The 22,972-nt window shown below is 39.9% G+C and overlaps 1 protein-coding gene across 1 annotated transcript; it reads left to right on the top strand.

The window, feature by feature from the left end:
- Positions 1-269: 269 nt before the first annotated feature.
- vwc2l (von Willebrand factor C domain containing 2 like) lies at positions 270-22,226 on the top strand. Its single transcript, XM_046404319.1, has 5 exons — positions 270-446; positions 1,332-1,862; positions 6,781-6,900; positions 14,992-15,121; positions 20,092-22,226. The coding sequence occupies exons 2-5, from the start codon at positions 1,449-1,451 to the stop codon at positions 20,241-20,243; spliced, it is 816 nt and encodes a 271-aa protein (XP_046260275.1). The 5' UTR covers positions 270-446; positions 1,332-1,448; the 3' UTR covers positions 20,244-22,226.
- Positions 22,227-22,972: the final 746 nt, after the last annotated feature.

Genomic DNA, 22,972 nt, shown 5'->3' with positions numbered 1-22,972 from the left:
TATTGAATTGACTAAGGAATCTCAGGGAACGCTATAGAGGATTTTTTGTTTGTTTGTTTGTTTGTTTGTTTTAAAAAAAAAAAAAAGCTGTTTTTTTCGGTCTCTGTCTCTGTACCGCATGCCTTCGGACGTGAACTGCGATATTGTCTCTAAAAGGTGAGTCCTTTGAGGATAATCATGAGGCAGACCTACTTTTATGTGGATATCATTTTCTTTGGACTGGAAAGGGGGAATCATACCTCCAGAAGGCTTGTGTTTAATTGCTTTTAAACCCGTCCTCACGATCGAGGGGGAGGATTATAGTATCTCATGGAGTCTGGCGAATTTACCCAGTGGATAAAGTGAAGTTTCCGATAGACTAGGCGGCTATCTTTAATCTACTCTAACCCTCTATGTGTTGGCTTCTCTGGCTTCACAATAAGTGGATATCAAGCATTTTCTGCTCGGTGAGTTTGCCCTTCCGTTTAATATACATCCCTGCTGTCAGCAGTGTTTCAATTGATCTGTCAAGACACGCAGCACTTAGAAACCAAACGATTCCAGTCAGAGATGAGATATTCATTTGCACCTAGCTGTGTGGATTCTGCTCTGTGGTCTTCCCCTTTTTCCGAAGGAGTGATGCATTTTGGGTTAAATCATTGCGCATTTATGATTCGGGACATTTGCAATGTACCATGTCTGCTTGAGTAAGAATATATTGCTGTAAGTGCAATGTTGGAGCAGTAATTTGTATAATTATTGGCTTCAAGCGAATCTGAAATAGACTACCTGTTGTCTCTGCTCGCTCTCATAGAGTTTGACATTGTACAGTTATTGCTAATATGTTGGGTTTAATGAGAGTGGAGAAGAAATACTGTGACGAGCCCACTCCACCCACTTCAGATAATGGATGTTGTAACCTTTTCCTCTGTTGTTGGACGTTCAGCCACTGCTGAGATTTTGCACAAAGAGAATCATTTGAATCTGACCCCCCCGCATCACCACAACCATCAGCACACCAACCAAGTGCACACACAGTAAAGACCTCACGCTTTTTATGTTAACAAAGGTTTTTGTTTTCTTAAGGGATTAGTTGCATTAGCCTGTTGAGTGAGCTGCGATGTGGAGTCCCATTTGTATCTTTGGAAAAAATAAGAAAAATAATTAATAATAATAAGAAGAATTATAGAAACTTGAATGATCCCCTATCAACACAATTGGTTGCAGAAGGAGGATAAAAATATAAACAGGCCTGAGTCAAAAAAAAGAAAAGCATTTGTTTACTGGTTTGTGTGCTAAACAACAACAGTGAATCATCATCCATCATATCATCTCTCTTTTTTCCACTGCAGCCTATTTCCTCAAGTGAAGATGATGACGATGATGATGATGAAGATGATAATGAAGCGCAGGACGGATCCGGAGAGGATACCGGGAGCCTAGGGATGACATCCACACACTCTTGTTGAATGTGGATATCGATGCCACGGCGAAGGATGGGCCCTCTCCTCTTGGCCGCCTTCGTCCTCCTGCTGGCCCCGAGCCCCGTGTCTCCGGCCTCGGTGGGTAACCCCGAGGATTACGCTGCGGACGAAGCGGAGCGGACCGCCAGCGATAACATCGTCTTCGATGACTACCGGGGGAAAGGATGCGTGGATGACAGTGGCTTCGTCTACAAACTCGGGGAGCGCTTCTACCCGGGACATTCGAACTGTCCGTGCGTGTGCACGGAGGACGGGCCTGTGTGCGACCAGCCCGAGTGCCCCAAACTGCACCCCAAGTGCACAAAAGTGGAGCACAATGGATGCTGCCCCGAGTGCAAGGAGGTTAAAAACTTTTGCGAATACCGGGGGAAAACGTATAAAATTCTGGAAGAATTCAAGGTAAGGTCTGAGATCCAACCTGGATCATTTTTTTTTGCAATTTATTTCTTACGTTTTCTTACGTCCTTACATTATAGTTATATTGAAACAATTCTTTCAGGTGCCTCAAATTACAGTCCAAAAATCAAAGTTTTACTAAAACACACTTTTAACATTTCCAATACGCACTATAGGTTGCTTGCCTCATAACAGTAGAAGCACTTGTGATTTTTTAAAAACATACTGTTTATATTCATCTTTGAGTACAATAATATGGACTGCCAGTGCCCAACTGATGCTCATGAGTTGGTTCCATCTTGCCAGTTTGATTCAGTCAGTTACAGTCAGCAACCATCTTACATGGCAGTCTGCCTGGGAAACGAACTCCAGTGCCATGATGGTGTCATTTTGGCAGTAGCCACCATGTCTCACGGGAACGGAGGTCAGCCCTGTTAGATCGAATGCCATAGACACTTGTTTCAGTTTTGCAACTTGTTGACAGCAACAAGTGATGATACTTATTGTTCAACAAATTGCAAAATACAGTTCAGTAACAGCACTGACCTGTGGTGGGAGGTTGTTAGGGTTTTGGTTTTTGAAGCTTTTGCTTGGTGAGAGCATATAAATGGTTCTTGCTGTACTGTAAAGTACCATGAAAATGTGTTTATTGGCCAAGGGCATAAAAATGGCTGCCTCCCAGAGTGATGTCACCACCCCCTCCCCCAAACACACACACACATACACACACACACACCCCTACATCGTCGAATGAACATTCACCCAGCATTACTAAACTGACAGATGCTGTAACAGTATTTAAAAGCTTTGGTTTGTGGACACTGAGTCATTGCTGGCAGATTCAGTTTCCCCGTGTCTCCTGCAATGAGAGCACTGTTTTTGCCCATCAGACCAGCATCTCAGCGGCTGTTACAGAGCATGACAGTACTATCTTACTTTAAATGACACTATGAGCCTGACAACTACAGTCTGTGTTTAAACTGTTGTTGCCCGTGGGGAAACCTCCTCATTCAAATTCCTCACAAGTGGACTGGGGCTGCAAGTGATTGAGATATAATATGACACAATGCAGCCTAAACAACAGTTGGCTATAACTCTATTGTTAATCATGGCATTTGTTCATGTCTTTTACAAATATATCAGTAACCAGTTGACATTAACATGTCCATTGTACTTGTGTCAGACAAATACTATAAACCTCCAATGGAAAAGTTCATTATGTGTTGGATCTACTGATTTAAATGAGAAATATATCTTGGTTTCTACCTATTATACACCTGAATGTACCTTTTATGGATTTAACAAGTCGGCAAACTGGTGATTACATTTTCAATTTCTTCTTGACTCTTCAAAACAATCTTTTTTTTTTAAATAAAACTGCATCTGCATGACCTGTTTCTTACATTAGGTTTATTCAGAAAGTGATTTATGTGTATAGAGCTTTTTTAAACAAACAGCCACCAGGTTTTTTCAAGTTTAAAACATGAGATGTACAAACCAAGGATAACTGTTAGAAATCATTTATATTACACTATTCAGTCATCCATTGTGTGCAGCCAAATTGACAGACACTCCAGAACTAAATGAATACCTAAAACTATAAACGGTCTCCAAGATTAGTTAGTATTGTCAGTGGATGATCAGCAGAGTGTTTTTTAGTATCAGTTTCCATTATAGAGATACAGATACAGAGATCAAATATGTAAATCCAGAATAGAAAGAAATGAGACTGATAGGCATTACATTCATTCTTCAAACCATTTCAAAGCTTTGGCAACATATTTCATATCAGTATTTTACAGAAAGTGCATATATGAACAAAAGACAACAATTGCTCAACTTCAACAACAAATCTGAGAATTTCATCAAAGCCAGAGTTGTCAAACTCATGTTCATTTCAGGGTTGATCAACATTTTAGCTGCTCTCAAGGGGCCGAATTTCATAATTAATAAGCATCTCTGAAAGCTGAGGTCTAGTATGGAAGTTTTCCATGGAAAAACTCTTTGACCATTGGGCTATTTCTTCAGTTACGATAAAGTTGGCTTTCACTGCATCATTTTTTTGCTGTTTTTAGCCAAAAAAATATATTCTGTTGAGAAAGGAGACTGCCTTTTAATTCTTTGATTTTTCTTGCTTTTCTTGGTGGCTAAGGTTAGTGTACTTTGCTCAGTGCTTGTTGTGAAAGTGCGGCCGTAAAGTGTACTCCTTTGGCACTGCCCCTGCCTTGTTGCAAAAAAGACACAACGACTTGTCTCCATTCAGCCACACACACTTCCTCATCTTTCATTAAACTGCCTTCCCTCTTTCTCAACATTTTGGATGGGCAAGACAGCTACTATTAACAATATTAGCTACAACCACCGGAATGCCCCCACTGGAAACAGTTATATGATAGTGAAAGCTATCTTGGCCATACTGGCACCTAGTGCCAATCACGAAATGAGGATGTATTCTGGGTCATGTCTGTAATTCTGTAACACAACATAGAATTGTATTGCACAAGTTTCGAGGACCACATAAATGACCTCATTTATGTCAGTTCGGTTTGGCCACATGTTATCTAAGCCATCCTTTGAGTTTTTAAAGCATGGACATGTCATGCTCCCAGTTTTAGAAAGATAGATAAGACTGAACATGTATTTAGCACTAAAATGCTTTAAAATATTTTGTTAGATACACTACTGAATTCAAAAATGTCCTTGGAGTGTCAGAAATTATGTTCATGTTGTTCATATCAGCACAACCTTCAAATTAGATAGGGCTAGAATATACTGTATATGAGTAGCAACTCCTTATGGTATGGCCTGGTTAACATCTATGAAGGAAAACCATGTAGCCGAAGGAGTACCAACTGCCCCTCTTTTTTGTCTGGAACAAGCAGTGAACACGACCTTGATATAGTATCACCACATGAAGTCCTTCAGGTGAATGTGTTAGCAAACAGTTGCGAATTTACACCACAATCCAACAAGTGTAGAGCAACATTAGCATTCATTTGGAGTTGTTTTTCTAACCACCTGATGAATGCAAGTTAAATACCTACTCTACTTTAGCTTTGTTTTTTGGTCTCTACCAACCATTGGGAATTACTGGACACTAAGATGAGAAAATTATGCATGCCTCATCGTCTACTTCTCATTTGTTAGCATTCAAAGCTTCAGCAGAATGTTTTGCAATGTGTATATTTGTTTCCATTTGGCTTCATGACTTGAAGGCAAAGCAAAGAAACCTCTGCTGAGGGATGCTGGACCGTGTCGCACCTGTGAATATTAGCATGCCATGACACTGAAACAAATTGTAGCAGGCAGGGGGCTAAGCCACATAAAATGTAAACAAGCATCATTATTAACCATTCAGCTTGAACAGTTTATCTGTGTAAAGGCAATTTAAAAAACAGACAAGTCCAAAGGGGCTGGGAAAAGTGTAGGAATTTAGTTGTCAAACCTCTTTTTTTAATTGTTTTTCATTTTCACTGGCATATTTCTGCTTCTACAGTACATTCAGCTAGTGGAGTAGCGAGCCACAGTATCTTGGTTTTCCACTGTTAAAAGAAATTGTCCGCCTTTTGTAGGGGCCGTTATTGCTAGTGCTGAAACAACTGATTAGTCAAGTGAAATACAAGTGGATCAGAGACAGTTTAGATATGTAATAAATCTTTGGGAGCATTCATCCAAGAAAAATTCAAAATACCATTGCTGGCTCCACTCATATTGCTGTTTTTTTGTGTTTTGTATTAATGTATAGTGAATGTCTTTGGGTTTTGAATTATTAATTGGACAAAAAAATGTAGATTGATCAAAAAAATAATCAAGACATTTCTCTTGAAATGTATGAAAGTGAAATGTATGAAAGTGTTAATCAAGGGCGTGTGAGATCAGACCATTTAAGACCTTTGTACTTAATCTGTACTGATTGGTGTGTTTACACGTCAGACAGCATCAAGCTCAGTCTTGCATTGGGATGCAAGCCCACATATTTTGTAAGGGCCGCTGTGAGTGCATAAGCCTCGCAGTTTGATGTGAGATCAAGTCCATCAATAGTGCAGCTCACCCTCCTGCTAACCTTGACTGGAGGGCCCATAGAGGGAAGGACGTTTCTTCGTAGTTGAGGGAGGAAAAAAAATTCATTTGTTCTTATTGATTATCTCAGTGAAAATGACATGACAGAAATAAGGAGAGAGGAGATTTGCTGTTGTTGCTGGTTGTTCCCCTCTCCTCTATCTAAGACCACACAAGTAACTCTAATGTCTCAGTAGACATCCTGAAGAGGGTTGGGTTTCCTCAATGAAGACATGAAAGCTCTGGAACCCTGCAGAGTTCAAGAAAATCAAAGGTCATCAGTATTTGTCATACAGACCCCTGTTTAGAGATGCCGACAGGTTAACCTTTGGTGTGGGCCTCATCAGCATTTCCTTTGTGGTGATTGTGCTGCATTGTGCAGACGTTTGCCTTTATATTCAGTAGCAGATGATGGAGAAGAAATGGCGGACATGTCATCTCAGAATGGTGAGGTGAATGAAGAGATGTGGTCCATTTAGAGCTTCTAGGATGCTCGGATGAATTAATTTAAATGAAGAATTGACCAAAGTATATGTGGTTTTACATCAACCGACCAGTTTCGTTACGCTGAAAATCCCATCGTGCAATAGGTCAGTCATTGTCATGCAAGTGGTACTGGGCATTCACCAAGCAGCTGACTGCAGTGCAATGTCAGTCCACCATTTGCTGAATCTAATTCTGGTATAACTCATGCATCAGCAACCTTGCTTCAAGTACATTTCTCAGTACCATAACTTGACCACTTATTTAGTTTAAAAACACAGTATTTAATAAAATGTAGATTTTACAGGTGCAGATTTTCTACCAGTGGGTGTACTACTGTGGGTTCTCTACTCTTCTGTTTTCTTGCCCTGTGAGAGAGTCATGCCACTCAACCTTACAGGGTTCCCCATCAGATGAGGAAGGGACCAGTCCGCCCAGCATGGCTGCCGGAGTGCCTCAGGCCTCAGCACAGCTGCAATCAAGAACCAGGATATATAGGGTGAGTTCAGATCCCAGATTGTCAGGCTAGGGCTGGGATGTGAACTCAATTGTGAACAATCCCGTCCATGCTTCCTGCGATCCCCCACCACCCACCCAACCACCCACCCATGGAAGGGATGCAGAGCTGAAAAAGGGGGGAGGGCTCCCACAGTTTGAACCATCAGAATGTCTTGGATAACTTTTCACTTAAGGGAAAGTAGTGTTTATTGATTTGCAAGTAATATGCTAAAACATGCAGCCTTAATACTAATATGTCCTCACCTTTCCTTAAAAGAGACAGCTGCTAATATATCCAGTGCAGTACAGTTACAGCCTACAATTGAGTAGGGCTTCAAATAGTGAGGCAATTCATTTTCTGAGAAAAACATATTGCCTTTCACCATCATCATTCCGATAATCTTTTGTAATTTCTGTTTTTATTAACTGTTTTTTGAATAGAAAAAAAACGTCTTCGCAGAACTCAAATATACCATAATTATAGAAATGTACAGTAAAATCACAACCTCAATAATAAGTTTAAAATATGTTTGTGTGTGTACACACACACAAACACAGAGCTGCCTACACGTCACACACAACAGTAATTAGTGACTCTGCTTTTCAGCACTAACACCTATGAGAGACATCAGCCATAAAAAAGCTGTAAAAATGATTGCTTAAATTGATTTTCCTACCCAAATTGCCGCCGGCGACAAGAGTCCTAATTAGAAAAAAAATATTAAGTGCAAATAATTAGGCCACAAAGAATTTCAAAATAAGTTTTTCTGGCTTGAACTTGTTTGCACTTACAAGTATCCAGGGTGTTTTTAGCATCCAATTCTGCCCATCCATGTCCAAGTCCTGCCTCCTCTTCCTCTCTCTGTATTCCCTGACCACCAGTAAAATATTGTTTTGACTTAGACAGCAGCAGCATGCAGTTTGACTGTCAACCCATCCCCGTCACTGCTATTAACGGCATGAGTGAGATTCCTGTGGCCCTGTTATGCAGCCTGAAAGTATTTCACATTACCATCTGAACCCCACTGAAGGTTATTTGACTATTCATTGCTTCCCCGCCCCGTCTCCACTTGTCTCAGAGTGGGAATGAAAAGCATGAGCAGACTCACTCTAATACCCAGCCAAAAAGACGGGGACAACAGAAGACTTTCCACCAAAACATCTGGCAGTACGACTAAATATGGTGCCGGTGCTCCATTTTCTTTTTTGAGGGTGGGCTAAGGCGTGACTGATCCTCTTCACGGCAGATCTCACACAAAAGGACGCACTGAAGGCACCAGGCACCACTGAATACACTGAAGGACTGTGCAATGTGTCCTAAGTAAATGAAGTAGTTTTCTTTTTCAAAGACATTTTTAACAAACTTATGCCTATGAGATACCTGCACTAGCAGGCTTGCACTTGAGCTCTCTTCATACAGTTCTCTTTACTGACATCCAGCATGGTACAACAGTTAATCTCATGTTCACAATGCACCAACGCAACCAAAACACATAATGTACATCAACGCTGACAACATTCAGCTGCCAACAACACTCATTAAACAGTGACCTAAAAACATGGGCAGCATTACGAAATGGATCACAATAGTCTTTGAACAGTCTTTTATTTGTGTGTTTATTAAGTATAAACCAAGATTTCACTAAACAAAAAGGTCACCTCTTCATCACATGGATTTGTTATCGTCAAGTATATTTAAGAAATGAATAAGAAATGATACAATATGCTTCAACAGATTTTCAACAGACTGAAACTAAAGTTATTCCAATAACATAATCAAAGCTATACGTGCTCACTCTACATACACACGGAGGAGAGCTATGGATCTAGAATACAACATCAACCTTGTCTCATCTCATCAACATCACACCTTGTGTCCTAACTTGTGATCCTGCTGGATAAGAAGTGTTTTAAAAAGTGAACACATTATTGGGAAATGTTTGTTACCAATTGTCAAAAAAATACAGCCTGGATGAAGTGGTAGCTGTAAGATCCAAACACATCTTTGGAGGAGAAAAGTGCATACAATGTGCTGGTTGCTTATTCATATCATTTCAGTTCAATAATAATAAAAATGAATGTGATCCATAAACAACAAAGTCTCAAATCTCCTGTTTCTGGCTGACGCTCACTTTCAGAATACTGATTGCACTGCCTCAAACCCATTGAGTAATATATGTTAATTCTTATGTTGATTTTAATTCCGATTTATTACATTTTACCAGCAGCCACTATTTGAGACAATGCATTTGCTAAGAGTAGTAAACAAGTGAAAGATTTAGCAGACCTCACTAATGTGCACTTTAAGGACTACATGATGCCTAATCAACTCCTCTATCCTCTAAAGATGTTAATATGCCTTATGGGGGAAAGGGGAAGCAGTATCCATGCCATATGCAGGCTCAGTGAAACTGTGTGTAATTGTTCTCACTGTTTTGTTGAAGAGGAATGTTCTTGTTGTATGTTTGGCAGCTGATCAAATATCAGTCAAAACTGGTGTTAGCTGGATGCTTATGGTGCACTTAACTAATTGTCCTGCTCCCAAAGAGAATTTGTTTTAATGCTGTGCTTTTACCCATAATTAAATACTTCAAACTAACATGTAATCCACCATCCCCTGCAAAGGCCCTGTTAAGAAGAGGAATGTTATGTTGCTTTTACAACCAGAAAAAGGCAGTAATATTAGTGAGCTGAAATTTGATTAGATGCACATTTACATACACACTAGTGCCTGGGATTTAAATCTTATATTGGAATTAATCATATTCAGGATATTTGCATGTGCCATGAGAAACCTGTATATTCTTTCAACAATATCCAGGTTTTTGGTTGTCTGCATCAATGCGCACCTGCCTGACTCACTCACATCCAGCCTCTCATTTTTGTACCCATTGAGCTCTTTCAGCATTTAAGAGTGAGCTCTTTTTTGTTTCTGGCTGCCACGACTCTGCTGCATTCCCCTTATAGTTTCTGCACTCATTTTATCAGCAGTAATAAAAGATGAGAGCCACAATACAGTTAATGCTCTGCATTAGTGTTTCTTTTTAGACTTTCTCTTCAGAAAAAATCTCAAATACATGGTGCAGATGTGATCATCAGACAGTTTTGTACCCTGTAGTTCTTTTTTTACATTCTTCACATGGAATGGAAACAAAGTCAAATTTGAGTACATGTTGGTTCAGCACGCCAAAGACATGTCTGCAGGTGTAAAGCATGAAGTCTTTCATAATAGGGATGTGTGTCTCTTCCTCTTTATGGTCAATCTTTGGCATGATCTTAGAATCCAGGGTTACTACCACCAAATTCTCAAACTTCACCAGGTTCTACAACCATATGTAAATTGTTCTTCTTTTTGCACCATCGTTTCACTAACTAATAAGTAAATAACCTAAAACTGAGGACACATTTTCATACATACTGTGAACTGATAAAGAAGTTAAGGTGTTCACATGCCACAGTATCTTAGTTTTTACCATTGTAGGCTTCCCAAAAATGGTTAAATGCTTTTCCAGGTTTCTGAAACCAGGATAGGATGTTTACATGCAAAAACATGGTAGTCTGCAACAGGGACATTAGTGTGCATGTAAACAAGCTAAGTGAAATCAGACCTCCATTTAAAGACTGTAATAAACTCACAATGTGAAGCTCATTATTGCAAGCTGCTGTTGCTTCCATTCCCTGATGAGACATATTTATTATTACCTAACATAATCTTTACTGAGCCTAGGTTTCTGTGGCTGGCAGTGTTAATTTAAAGTAAGGTGTAACTGCTATTATATTTTGCCCAAGGTTACCGCACTTCATCTTCACTCAACTCAAAAAGTGCATATATCAGATGCAGGTGCAGATATCTAATTACTAGTACTGAAGCCAAATATTTCTGCTGAAGAAATAAGCAGATTCTTGAACCACAAATGCAGCCATGACATCATGAATCAAGACTGTCCCCTTTGCGCTCCAATGCTGACCCTGAGTCCCACCTTGCCTGCCCCAACAGATTAAGGCTGTCAGGTTGACAAAATGTAGTCGATCATCCATATGTATGAGGCAACATCCTCTTGTATAATTGGAACATTTCTGTGTTAACGCTCAAAGTGACACAGGGTCACATAACTATAGGGTGTTTAACTGTAACATTTCTCTTTCAGATAAATATTTTTGCCATGATATATTTGTGAAAGTGGACTGGTGGGGTAAAATGTGAGTGCAATTTGTGATTCTTCCCAATTTGCAATCAAACTGTTTTGCAATACCAGTGTACCAGTAAAATACACCTGATATAAACACGTAGGTACAAGGAGCAAGTATTACCTATCCGGTACTCATTCTAATATGAGCCTGACCACCCTTGAGACGTGAGTGGCAGCTGAGAATGATCTCCTCCAGCGTCACTGTTAAGTAACAACAGAGATATGTGTTTGCACAGCTGCTTTTAGTCTGCTTGGTGCTGGATGCAAGATGAAATTATTCAAATAATTTAGGGTTGAAGACCCATTAGAATGACCCAATGCTTATAATGTAATTTTGATTTGTGATCATTTTTGTTTGTGATCCTTACTATTCATGACGTTCTCACTGTGACAGGACATGAAGACATGATCATCTTCTCCAACAGAACAAACTACAAAGTAAAAGAATGTGCCCAGTTTTTTTTTAGGAATTAGTTTGCTGTTCTCATTTTTATATGTCACCTACCCATCCAGTGCTAATATTATCATTTTGAAATAAATTAGCATATTGATGAAAGGCTACATAGAATTCATTAAACCCTTCTTTCACTAAACTTCAAGGTTTGTTTCTCAGTGAGTCATACTCTAACTCATGATAACAGACTAGGTACCGAGTAGATCTACCGTCACTCCCTTACCCTCTCATTTCCTAGTTTCACATATGTATTGATACACCAACAGTATGAAAAATATGCTACAAATTGAGAAGAATTATGCCGTTCATTGTGTGCTATATGCTAAAGCATTACTGAACTTTTGACTGGAATTTTTAATGAGAACTGAGGAAAGTTTTAGATGTTTCGGCACCATCTATGTGTGTACTTAAAAGTCTATAATTTCTGTGCAGCTAAAAGGAAAGGCCTTGAAATATGGTTTCCATCAGAGAGTGGCAGCTCTAAAATATGCAACAGACACAATGAATGAGCAGGCAGAATAGATCATAATTAACATCACAAAGAGTGAATCCTTTAAAGCACAGACACAGGACACAGCTTTTCTTACAGAACACAAACGACTTACACATAAACACATAAATGCAGTCACTGTTCTCTGACTGGATTCTGATTTTTAACAAAATATACAGAGAATTTTTAGTTGACCTTTGTAAACATCATATCTGACAGATGATTTACATCCTGATTTTTAATCCCAGACAACTGTCTGACAAAGCAGAGGAAATGCAGTGCATCTGGAAAGTATTCACACTGCTTCACTTTTTGCACATTGTTATGTTACAGACTCATTCCAAACTGGATTAAATTCATTTTTTCCAAGAAACAAGTCTGCTTGGATTTCTTGCAAATTTATTTAAAAAAAAAAGTCTCTATATATTGCTGCAGCCACCCTTTCATGTGGCAGAAATCTTTCAGTACCCTTCCCCAGATCTGTGCCTCAATACAATCCTGCCTCAACAAACTATTCCTCTGACTTCATGACATGGCTTGTGCTCTTACATGCGCTGCCAACTGTGAGGGCTTATATAGACTCCTGTGTGCCTTTCCAAATCATGCCCAATCAACTGAACTTACCACAGGTGGACTCAACTCAAGTTGTAGAAACCCCTGAAGGATGATCAATGGAAACAGGATGCACCTGAGCTCAATTTGAGTGTCATGGCAAAGGGTGTGAATACTTTTAATACGTAATACGTTTTTCATTTTTAACAAATTTGCAAATAATCCAAGCAAACTTGTTTCACTTTGTCATTATGGGGTATTTTGTGTAGAATTTTGAGGGGGAATTAATGAATTTAATCCATTTTGGAATGAGACTGTAACATAAAAAAATGTGGAAAAAGCAAAGCAGTGTGAATACTTTCCAGATGCACTGTGTATCTGAAGAACAGTATTAGGAATTTTCTGCCATCAGGAGGGAAAGTGGAATAATAGGAGTTGAGACAGTATAGGTTCATGTCTCATGTCTCTGCTTTGTCCCTTGGATACAGTTAAATGTCTCATTTCAACATGACTTTGTAGCTCTCCTACAACATACAAATAGTTTTAAGTACGATCACAATCAGGGAATGGAATATAAATATGCTTTCCTTTGCTTTCCCTCTTTTCTCTCTGTCCATGTTGCTCATTTTCAATTTATAGCTACGGTGTATAAAGACTGTTATAAATTCCATTTTTAAAAAAATCTTGACCATTTACCATTTTGTGCTTCTTAATGCATCCTGGCTAAATTAGCTGCTGAAAGTCGCATTAAAACATTCAGTATTACCACAGCCCATTTATCTCTCCACTAAACTGGGTTGTGAACAGCAATTGCATAGATGTTGCTATAGTTTAACTTATTATGCAGTCAGTATCTGTAATGGCATCATGACATTAAAACATTAATTCCGGAGCACAGCAACCAGCATTTAAGTGTATAGTTGGAAATTCGAGGTAAACTCAATTTAGCTGCTTTATTTCTGAGGGTTGAATGAGAAGTTTGATAGCACTGTCATGTCTTTACAGAATATATGTAGCTGAAGCCAGCATCTTTTTTATCTTAGCTTAGCATAAAAACTGGAACCAAGGGAGAAAAGTCAGCCTGGCTGTGCTCAAAGGTGACAAAAGCCACTTACTAGCACCTCTAAAGCTTAAACGGTACAAAAAGCAATTGGTCATTTTATAAGGGCTTGTTTGCTAGATTATTTCTTGGTTTTGACAAGTAACTTCCTGAAGCCTCCGTTGTTTAGGCGGCGACTAAACAAACAAGACACGACCTGTTATTTAGCAAAATTTAGAAATGCCGTTTACAGAGCCAGGCCAGCTATTTGCCCTATGCTAAGCTAAACTAAGCTAACTGGCTTGCTCCAACTGTATACTATGTTTATCTGCAGCCTTGAAAATGGCATCATTGTACTTGTTTATCTCTCAGCTGAACTATTCCTTTAAAAATGCATACAAGACAAAGCAACATTATATACTCAAAAGCGCATTATTAATCAGCCCAGTGTCATTCATGGGTCAACATTTACTTACAAAGTAGCTGGTTTTGAATATAAATGATGTGCATTAAAATACTGACCGCTGCAATTTGGGAAAGTTGTGGACTTTGATTCGAATGGATAACTCACCCAGTTTATTGACTTTATTATTGACTTATCTGAACAATTTTGTTCGGTTGCAATTACTGCTCTTCACACAAATGGACCTACCTAACCAGAAAAATCAATATTTTATCAAATGTAAACTGCAAAAAGGTTATGAAATGCTGGTACCCTCCAAGGTTAGTACAGTGAGCTGAGTTGCTGACAGAGCAGACCCAGTGCAGAGAGGCACTCAAAAGACTGCTTATATGATGAGTAGAAAGAAAATCTAATATGATGAACATTTGACCTTTCGTGATTTAGAAACAGTTTGTATTTTTCCACTCCATGTAATTGCATTATAGTTCAGTTTCTGGTCAAGAGACTTTGTAAAGACAGAGTCAAGTGAGAGGCAGCAGCACAGAGAGCTGCATAGCACTGATTTACATGTTGCAGAGGTGGTATGATAAGCTTCTGAACTGTTTCCTGAGGCAGACCGCAGCAGAATGCAGCAAAATACCAAGTATCATGAACACTATACTCCCTTATTAGTTATTTCTTGTAATTTGATTCAAAGTCAGCTTCAGGGTCTGTTTGTTAAGAGGCAAGTAACCTAATAAAACTAGTTTTGTGAATAATTTATTAACTTGCATCTTTGTTTATGACAGTATGAGATACATATAACAAGAATATTTTTAATTGGGAAATACTTGCAAAATGTGAACACAGGAGCAGGCTGTTTCTTCATCTGACCAGTAATAATCATATAGAGCGCTCATAAAAATGAAACCCACTGAATGATCTAACTCCAATTCCCTGTTTCTCTTCCCCACTCTTCCCACAGCCGTCACCCTGTGAATGGTGCCGCTGCGAACCAAATAATGAGGTGCACTGTGTGGTGTCCGACTGTGCCGTCCCAGAGTGTGTCAACCCTGTGTACGAGCCGGAGCAATGCTGCCCCATCTGTAAAAATGGTAAACACTCATCTCCTCTGGAATTCAACTCACACTCCTTAGAAGTCATTAAATTTTCATTAAACCAATGACGGCAAGTTTATCTGTGGTATCGCCATTTGATGGCCGCGCCTTTAGAGGATTAGGATGTAATTGATGTTTTATGAATTAAAATTATTACCTTGGGCCCGTTGGACACTAATGAGCAGTACTAGTTTTAATTATAAATGACACACTAAGCAGAGTAAACATTAGCCCATTGATTAAAGGCATGGTAGGAGGGACTAATGGGTCCTCTGAGAGCCTTTTATCTCCCAGTGCCCTGACGCCCTTGTCACACACAGAGCCAATCCCTAAATTAGAATTATAGAATACCAATGGTTCATTGGCTATTTACAAGGCGAGGTGGGAGATTTCCCTTTGCCAGCACAAGTCCTGAGGGACCGATGGTGCTTTATGACTAAAGTACAGTAACTGCAATGTTATCCTGCCTGTAATGATCAACAGCAAGGAGTGCCTACGGGGAATATCAAATAAAATTCACACATCAGAAATATTTATTTTGTAATTTTGCACAGCTCAAATATATGCTTCAGATACTTTGAGAGCTGAAAGAGCTGGCAAAGAAAGTTTTCCTGAACTCAAATGAGAACCTGACAATAAGATGTTCTCTCATGATTATATGCCTTGTTATTGCATTGCGGTCTTCTCATTATGCTGAGAGTCACACCAAAAATAGACAAATTGCTCATGACTATTCCTTTTGAAAGGAGGCAGAGCAAATATCTTAAAATATTTTTTTTTTCCCTTTTTCTTTCAAGCAGCAGTTGACCTATAAATGTGAAAAAAGGAATTTTGTTTGAGGCGGATGCTAAATGGTTATTTCGCCACAACTACCCACATTTTCTTTCATTTCTTTTTCTCATTTCCTCCTTATCCTCCCTGCATTCTTTCTTTTATTTCAACACACAAACACCCACACTAACAAGGCTGCAGAAGCTGCTATAAGAGAGCTAATCCAGCCTGACAGGACACAGTGACACCCTTGGCATTTCAGGGTAGGCCTGCTGTTTCTAGGCTCCCCAAGGGTGCCTGGTCAGGCTCCGGCAGACAGATAAGTCTCTATGGGAGTGGATGGTTAAGGGCTGTGGGGAGAGGACAATGAAGAATGCTGTTTAGCTCTCATTTTTGGCCAACGGACAGGGGACTGTGAAAGGAAGACATCCACTTATGTGCTCCAGTATACAATTAGGAGAGACGGTCAGACATTTTTCTTTTACTTTACCTGCTGCAAGCGTTTCAAATAATTATGTGAAATGAGCACAGCCCTTTTAAAATGTTAATGTGTTTTGTGCGCAGCTCTCTCTCACTGGGAAATAATTATAAGACACAGACATGAATGGCAGCAGTTGGTGTGGTGGCTGTTTTAACACCAGACCACTCAGAATCACTTAATTCATGCATTGTGACACATTTCTCAGTTACACACTGAGTCAACAGCAATGCTAGCATGTTGTGCTAAATGCTAACGTTATCATACTAACATAGTATCAGTGTTAATGCTAAGACAGAAGGTAAGGTAACCCTTTCTTGAACAAGAAACACACCACACATGATTTCATCACAGGCATATGCACTGTAGCTGCAGCAGTAATGAGCCAATCACTTTGCATTAATTCAAAGAATCCTTGCAATGATTGGACACAAGCAACGTCATACAAATAGTCTTTTTTAATCTAGATCCAAGTCCAAAATAATTGAATGCAGGTATTATTTGACCAATATCAATAGAGATCAATATCTTAAGGTATTGCATACCAATATCCATTTACTGTTCCAAAACCATAATTATTAGGTACTGTAAGGTGTTTTAACTTCCAGAGGTACAGAAACCGGTCTCTCTCTGTGTGTGTTAATTAAATACACTTTGATTTTTCGGTAAAATCAACATACGAGTAAATGTGGTTGATTAGTGAACAATTTATAATGGGAATAATGACATTACTTCAATTTTTAAGGAAGATCCTAACTGATGTGTGTATGTCTTTTCATCTGGAAATCACCAAATTCGTGTTTATGGCTGCCAACCTTTTGTCAAAGCCTCCCGTTATTAAGATGTAGCTTTTCAGCTTGCATTTCACCCTGAAAACAGCAACAGAGAGCAGAAGACAGCACAGCGGAAGACTTGGCCAGTGGGAGTGCTTATCTCTGAGCTTCACAATCATTGAGACTGACTGGTCCAGCTCGAATCTTTATCATGAATAATATACTGTAAATTTTCCAGGGGATACTTGTAATTATACAACTGTCGTGAAAAAAATGATGAGAGGTAGTCTAAAAATGGCCACTGTTTTGTCAGTATGATAGGATTAAACCATCTGCTATGTTATCTGTCTGGAGGTTGTCATTGTGTTTTTCTTTAACAGACATATCATAGGGTAGCAGTGACATAGAGCTGGCAACAGTTAGGTGACACATTCAGACTGACATATTCTAGAGAATATGTCAGTCTGAATGTGTCGTTTGAGATGTAGTTTTTTGTATTTTATGTAGTTTGCATTTCTGACCTCAAGGCGAGAACCGTAATCAAATTTAAGGCAAATATACTGTAAAGACTCCTAAATATGGATTCACTCTTTAAGCCATAGTCAGGGAAAGTATGATATGTTGAGACAAGTTTGACACAGGACAAACATTTTCTAACTTCATCAAACTTTATTGGCCATGAATTGATCATGGGTGACAGTGTGTCCTTCGAACGGATGACAGGTAGCCGAAATCGTGTCCTTGCGCCTCCAAATCCATCTGGCTATAAACAATCACACTTGGCAACAGCACCAGTCACCCTCTTCCGTCATCAACCTCCACTGAGTTTGTCCTGTAACCTGTGCCAGCTGTCCAGAGGCAGATCAATGAGAGTTAAGACTTGGCAAGCGCTCTCAATGTCTCCTCTAAGCTCAGATCAAAGGGGTTTTATTAGGTCCAAATAGAGCATGGGACTCACCCGTGCTGAGGCAAAGGATGGGCATACTAGGTAGCCTCCAGCTCCCTTTGTCAATGTCACATGGATATTTATAGTCTCTTGCACCTTGTTTTCACTCATAAACAATACAGAATTTAACCAAATCCCTTGGACACCTGAAGCAAAAGCTTGTGGAATACTAAGTTGCTGGCCAACCCTATTTGCAGATCATTAGGTTAAATACGTTAAATACGTTATTAAGCTAAAAGCCTTGGTTAAATATTGCCTTGTGCTTTGACTCAGGGTCACTTTTTCAACATTTAAAACTCTTTACCAAGCCTATACCTTATACTCAAGGTCTTTAAGTTGCCTAAACATCACCATAACAAAACACCACTGATATTTTGTCACAGTAGGAAAAGCACAGGTGTAACTAATAACATCGACAATGGTTCAGCTCTCTTCCAAGTATTGCAGTGAGCCATGACAGTGTGACACCAAGCCACATTTGAAAACACCAGGACTCTGGCACTGCAGCAGCTGAACTGAATTAAGCAATCATTAATTCTACTATTTACTGTTGTGCTTTTGCTATTTTGACATGTCAAAATTTCTCCTGTGAACCAAACCCTGTCAAGCCCATGATTCCTATAGGAGACAGTTAAGTAGTGCTGTAGTGCTGACATGGGTCAACTGCAAAAACAGAGACTGTGAGCAGAGCTAATAATTATATATTAGAAGTGTATATAATAAATGCCTCCTAACTTAGCATCTTAGGAGCTCAAACAGGTCTTCAAAACAGTTACTTTGATTTTTTTTAATAGTAGGAATAGCAGCTGATGAGGCTAAGTCAAAATGTGATCCATGAAAAAGGGCTATATGGTACCCAAGTTGGGTTATCTACCCTGTAACTACGTTGCTGACTATCTATACTGTTTCAAATTTACATTGTTGGCATTATGTAGGCCTGTACTAAATCAAATTCACTGGGACACCAAGGTGTCCATGAATATTAGGCGTGCAAGCCACTGTGTCTTCAAGAGTTATGAGACATATGAGGTTTTTATGACTGCTCGTAGAGGAGTCTTGAATCCAGCAGGTTTTACAGAGCTGAAAACTGAGAGCAATCCAAAGTCACCGTCACACCAATTGAGCTGCTGATTGCTTAATTTAAATGATTAAAACTAGTGCGAATCCTTGGCACCTTCTGGCTCCTCTGTCACAAGAAGCAGATACGAGGCAGAGATACGCCACCTCAAATCGCCCAAAGGCAGGCGAGACAAATTAGGTAGAATAATTTCATGTGGTATTTACCAATAATGAATGTACTGCATTCCCACAAAGGTAACATTATTTGGCTTCTTCAAACACAGATCCTAAAATATACACCAGCTAAAAAGGTATGAGGTGCTTAAGTGGTACACAATCAAACAGGTTTTAGAATTAAAGGAATCTTAACGAACAGGATCCACACAAGGAAATCCTACAGTGTTTAAAGGATAAATCAGATGTCAAAAGTAATCTGAGTTCTTTATTGTTTTGGAAGCAAGTACGGAGTCTGTGTGTGTATGTGGAAAGATACCATGTAAGGAATTACTAAGGAGTTCTGTGGCCTTTTCATACTGACTGAAGTGATTAACACCATCCTCCCTACTGCCTCTCAAATCAGCTTTCCCTCTCTCTCTCTTCCTCTGTCTCTCTCTGTACTCCAGCCTCTCTGTACTGCCACGCCAGCGCCTGGCAGGCTTCTCTGCTCGAGGCGCATTAGGATGCAAAGCGCTCCATGTCGAGGGAGAAGGGGAGACTAACAAAAGCGCTTTAGTGTTGCAAAAACAAGCCCATCGGTGCATGCCCGTGAAAAGATCTGTACGTCTGCTCTGACTCCCCTAACTCCCTGCAGCTCTCTGCATCAGTCCACCACCCCTCCAAAAAGAGAAGCTCTCTGGAGAGCCACATCCATTTCTTGTCGTTCTCATTCCTTCTTTCCTGTCTTTCTCTCCCCTCCTCTCCCTCCCTTCCCATGCGGCAGGTCCAAATTGCTTTGCTGGAACAACGATCATCCCAGCCGGAATTGAAGTGAAGGTGGACGACTGCACCATCTGCCGCTGCCACAACGGAGACTGGTGGAAGCCGGCGCAGTGCTTGCGGCGGGAGTGCCTCAACGGCCAGTCGTTGTCATAGAGAGACTCCACTGGGGATGGTGGAAAAGCTCAGGCAAGGCCCTGCCTACTGCACCATTTTGTATGATTGACAGGGCAGGAGCACAATTCCTAAGCAACCTGAGACAGCATAGTATCGAAGAGACGCTCTCACAAGCTTCACACACACATAAAATTAGCCACTGGGAAGAAGACGGAACATGTCTCATGGCTGTTTCCACCCTCCAGTTTTAATCGTCCTATATATTTTCAGAAGTTGACTTGCTTGACTTGCTGCTTTCACACAAAAAAAAAGTTTCTAAGCTCCTTGAACTTTTTCCTAACCATTGGCAATGTTGAATTGCTCATGTTGATTTCTGTATGTAAGTCATCTGCTTGTTGTACTCGTCTGTCACAGTCACGCAGGTGTTGTAAAATTCCAGCAGCAGGAAAAACAAACCGTAAGCACACTTATCAGCGCTTTTTTTTGCCATACAAAGATTGACACCAGTGAAAGCACTGCAAAGGTTTGCTTGAGTTTCACAACTTCACTCAAAGAGCTTGTTTACAAGATGCACATCACACATAAATGTTTGTGTCTTCATAAGACTTTTTATCGCTATGGCAGGAACTCAAGTCTAACACTTAAACGATGCTACTGTCGATTTTATAAACTGCTATGAAACTCCAAAACGCTGAGTTTATTGATCAACACACCATGGATTTGAGTCATGTGTCTATATAGCAGCAGCACATGGAGGGAAGGTTGCTACTGTGGAATTAGCTGAAAAGCAGGGAAGGCAGTAGCCAGAAAGTAGAAGAGAGATAGCTGTAAAATTCTGCAGTACTGCATCAAAACAACAACTCTGGGCAGCCCCTTTTCCGGCTTAATTGTCGTTATTGTTTTCTCTCAGAGGTCCATATCCTCCAAAATATTCCCACTAACAAACTGCTTGAACTTATCAAAGCAATTAGCGAGCCAAGAGCAGCCTGCTTTAATTTCCCTTAATCAAGGAGTATTCTGTGATAAATCATCCAGCTGGGTGCTTGGCACTGCCGCAGCCTGCATGCTGGGAACACTCAACAAGAACCAGCAGACAAAAGGAGGGAATCTGCATACATCTAAATGCTTTTAAGCAGCATTCACATGCACATTGTCCATGTGAGCATACACAAGCATGCCACTCATCCCACAATCTCATAGCCACAGTATGTTGATCTGCACACACCCAAGCACTTAAACCTGTAAGGCTTGTTAAGATACAAAGCTGTAAATTATCCCACTGTTGTAGATAATGTGATAAATTTTCAGTTCCTCCACTCCCCGATATGTTAGAATAGCTTTTTCAATGTGGTGTGGCTATGGCCAAAGCTATAACATGGAGACAAGCTAATGTATTGCCTTGATGTTTTTTCAGACCTGAGTGGTCCTCAAGTGGTCCAGTTTGAAAGAAAAAAAGCACCCAACCAAGCCCCAAAACACGATATATTTTAGATGATAAATACTAGTCATTAATTCAGAGGTGAATTCCAGTAAGCTCATGCCATTCATCACCAGAATTTTTTCCATTTCCAGAAAAGCCATTCCTGTTAACCTTTTAGACGCTATTCCTGGGTGGTGATGGATGGGCTGCTTAATAGCAGCTTCCAGCACTCTGTAATGAGACAGAAATGAACATAGGATAAAGACCAATGACTGAAGAGGTAGATTACCTTAAAAGGCACTAAAACTCATTTTTGGAAGAATCTCATATTCTGCAGTGAGCTGCATAGTCTTAAGCTGTAGCAGGTAGCAGATGGAGAAATCACACAATTAAAAGAGTATGATTGGAGTTCACTGTAAGGCGTAACAATGGCGTTAGGGTCATTTTCATCATTAAGCTACAGTGATTTAGTGTCTTTCATTGTGAAAAGACAGACCTCATCTATCTGGCTCGAGGTCTACAGACTCATAAAACAAAACTGACATCTATGGTTTCCCAATTACAGCCTCGGTGCTCCAGACATTTTAAGATTAATAAAAAAAAGAGCCTCAGTCATCTTAATTACCTTAAATGCCAAATAATTATTCAGCCTACACATGTATCCAAAAATATATTGGAATCACTTTACTGGGTCGCCACACAGACGGACTAAAGTGAGTGTGTCAGTTGACAGGGCTCAGAGGCATTGCTGCCACCGCCGATGCCTTATTGGTACTGCTCCAGATAAGATTCACAAAGCATGGCCTTTGGCTTCACACAGTAAGAGCCCAGGGCGCTTTAAGTGCTACTTCTTTCACACCACTCTGTGCAATAGTTTACGGTTATGAATTACCCAAGACTAGTTGTTGTTTTACCCTTCCATATCCCAGCGGAGTGAATGAGCAAAAATCACAGCTCTAAAAATTCAGTGTTTTTTGATAGAAGTAAATGTAGAAGCAGAAAAAATGGCAGATTGAGGCATCCAAGCGACTTGATCCTTATGATAATGTGACATTGCAGCTAATTGTAGTGTTTGATTGTTCTGATACTGCTTCCTTCCATGCTTCTGAGTGCATTGCATTTTTTAAATGAAACTAACCTAGGGTGGCATCACTGGCTGCCATCATCACCTGCGTGTGACGGTAGGAGTGTGGAGGTTGAAGTGGTTGTCGACAGTCACACCATTCAGGCTATGATCATAAGAGCTGAGCTGTGATCCAAGCTACTCGTGGGAAGCCAAAAAATAAAATAAAAAGATAGAGAGAGGGAGAAAGAGATGAAATCAAACAGGAAGATCATATTTAGAGCA

The sequence above is a fragment of the Scatophagus argus genome, chromosome 11 (assembly GCF_020382885.2).
Source record: "Scatophagus argus isolate fScaArg1 chromosome 11, fScaArg1.pri, whole genome shotgun sequence".
NCBI lineage: Eukaryota > Metazoa > Chordata > Actinopteri > Scatophagidae > Scatophagus > Scatophagus argus.
Note: the sequence above shows the minus strand (reverse complement) of the source record. Positions and strands in the feature narration are given on the sequence as shown.

Coding starts and splice junctions, on each gene's coding strand:
- vwc2l (XM_046404319.1), top strand. CDS start 1,449: ATGTGGATATCGATGCCACGGCGAAGGATGGGCCCTCTCCTCTTGGCC. Junction 1,863..6,780: donor AAATTCTGGAAGAATTCAAG/GTAAGGTCTGAG, acceptor CCTGTGAGAGAG/TCATGCCACTCAACCTTACA. Junction 15,122..20,091: donor CTGCCCCATCTGTAAAAATG/GTAAACACTCAT, acceptor CCCATGCGGCAG/GTCCAAATTGCTTTGCTGGA.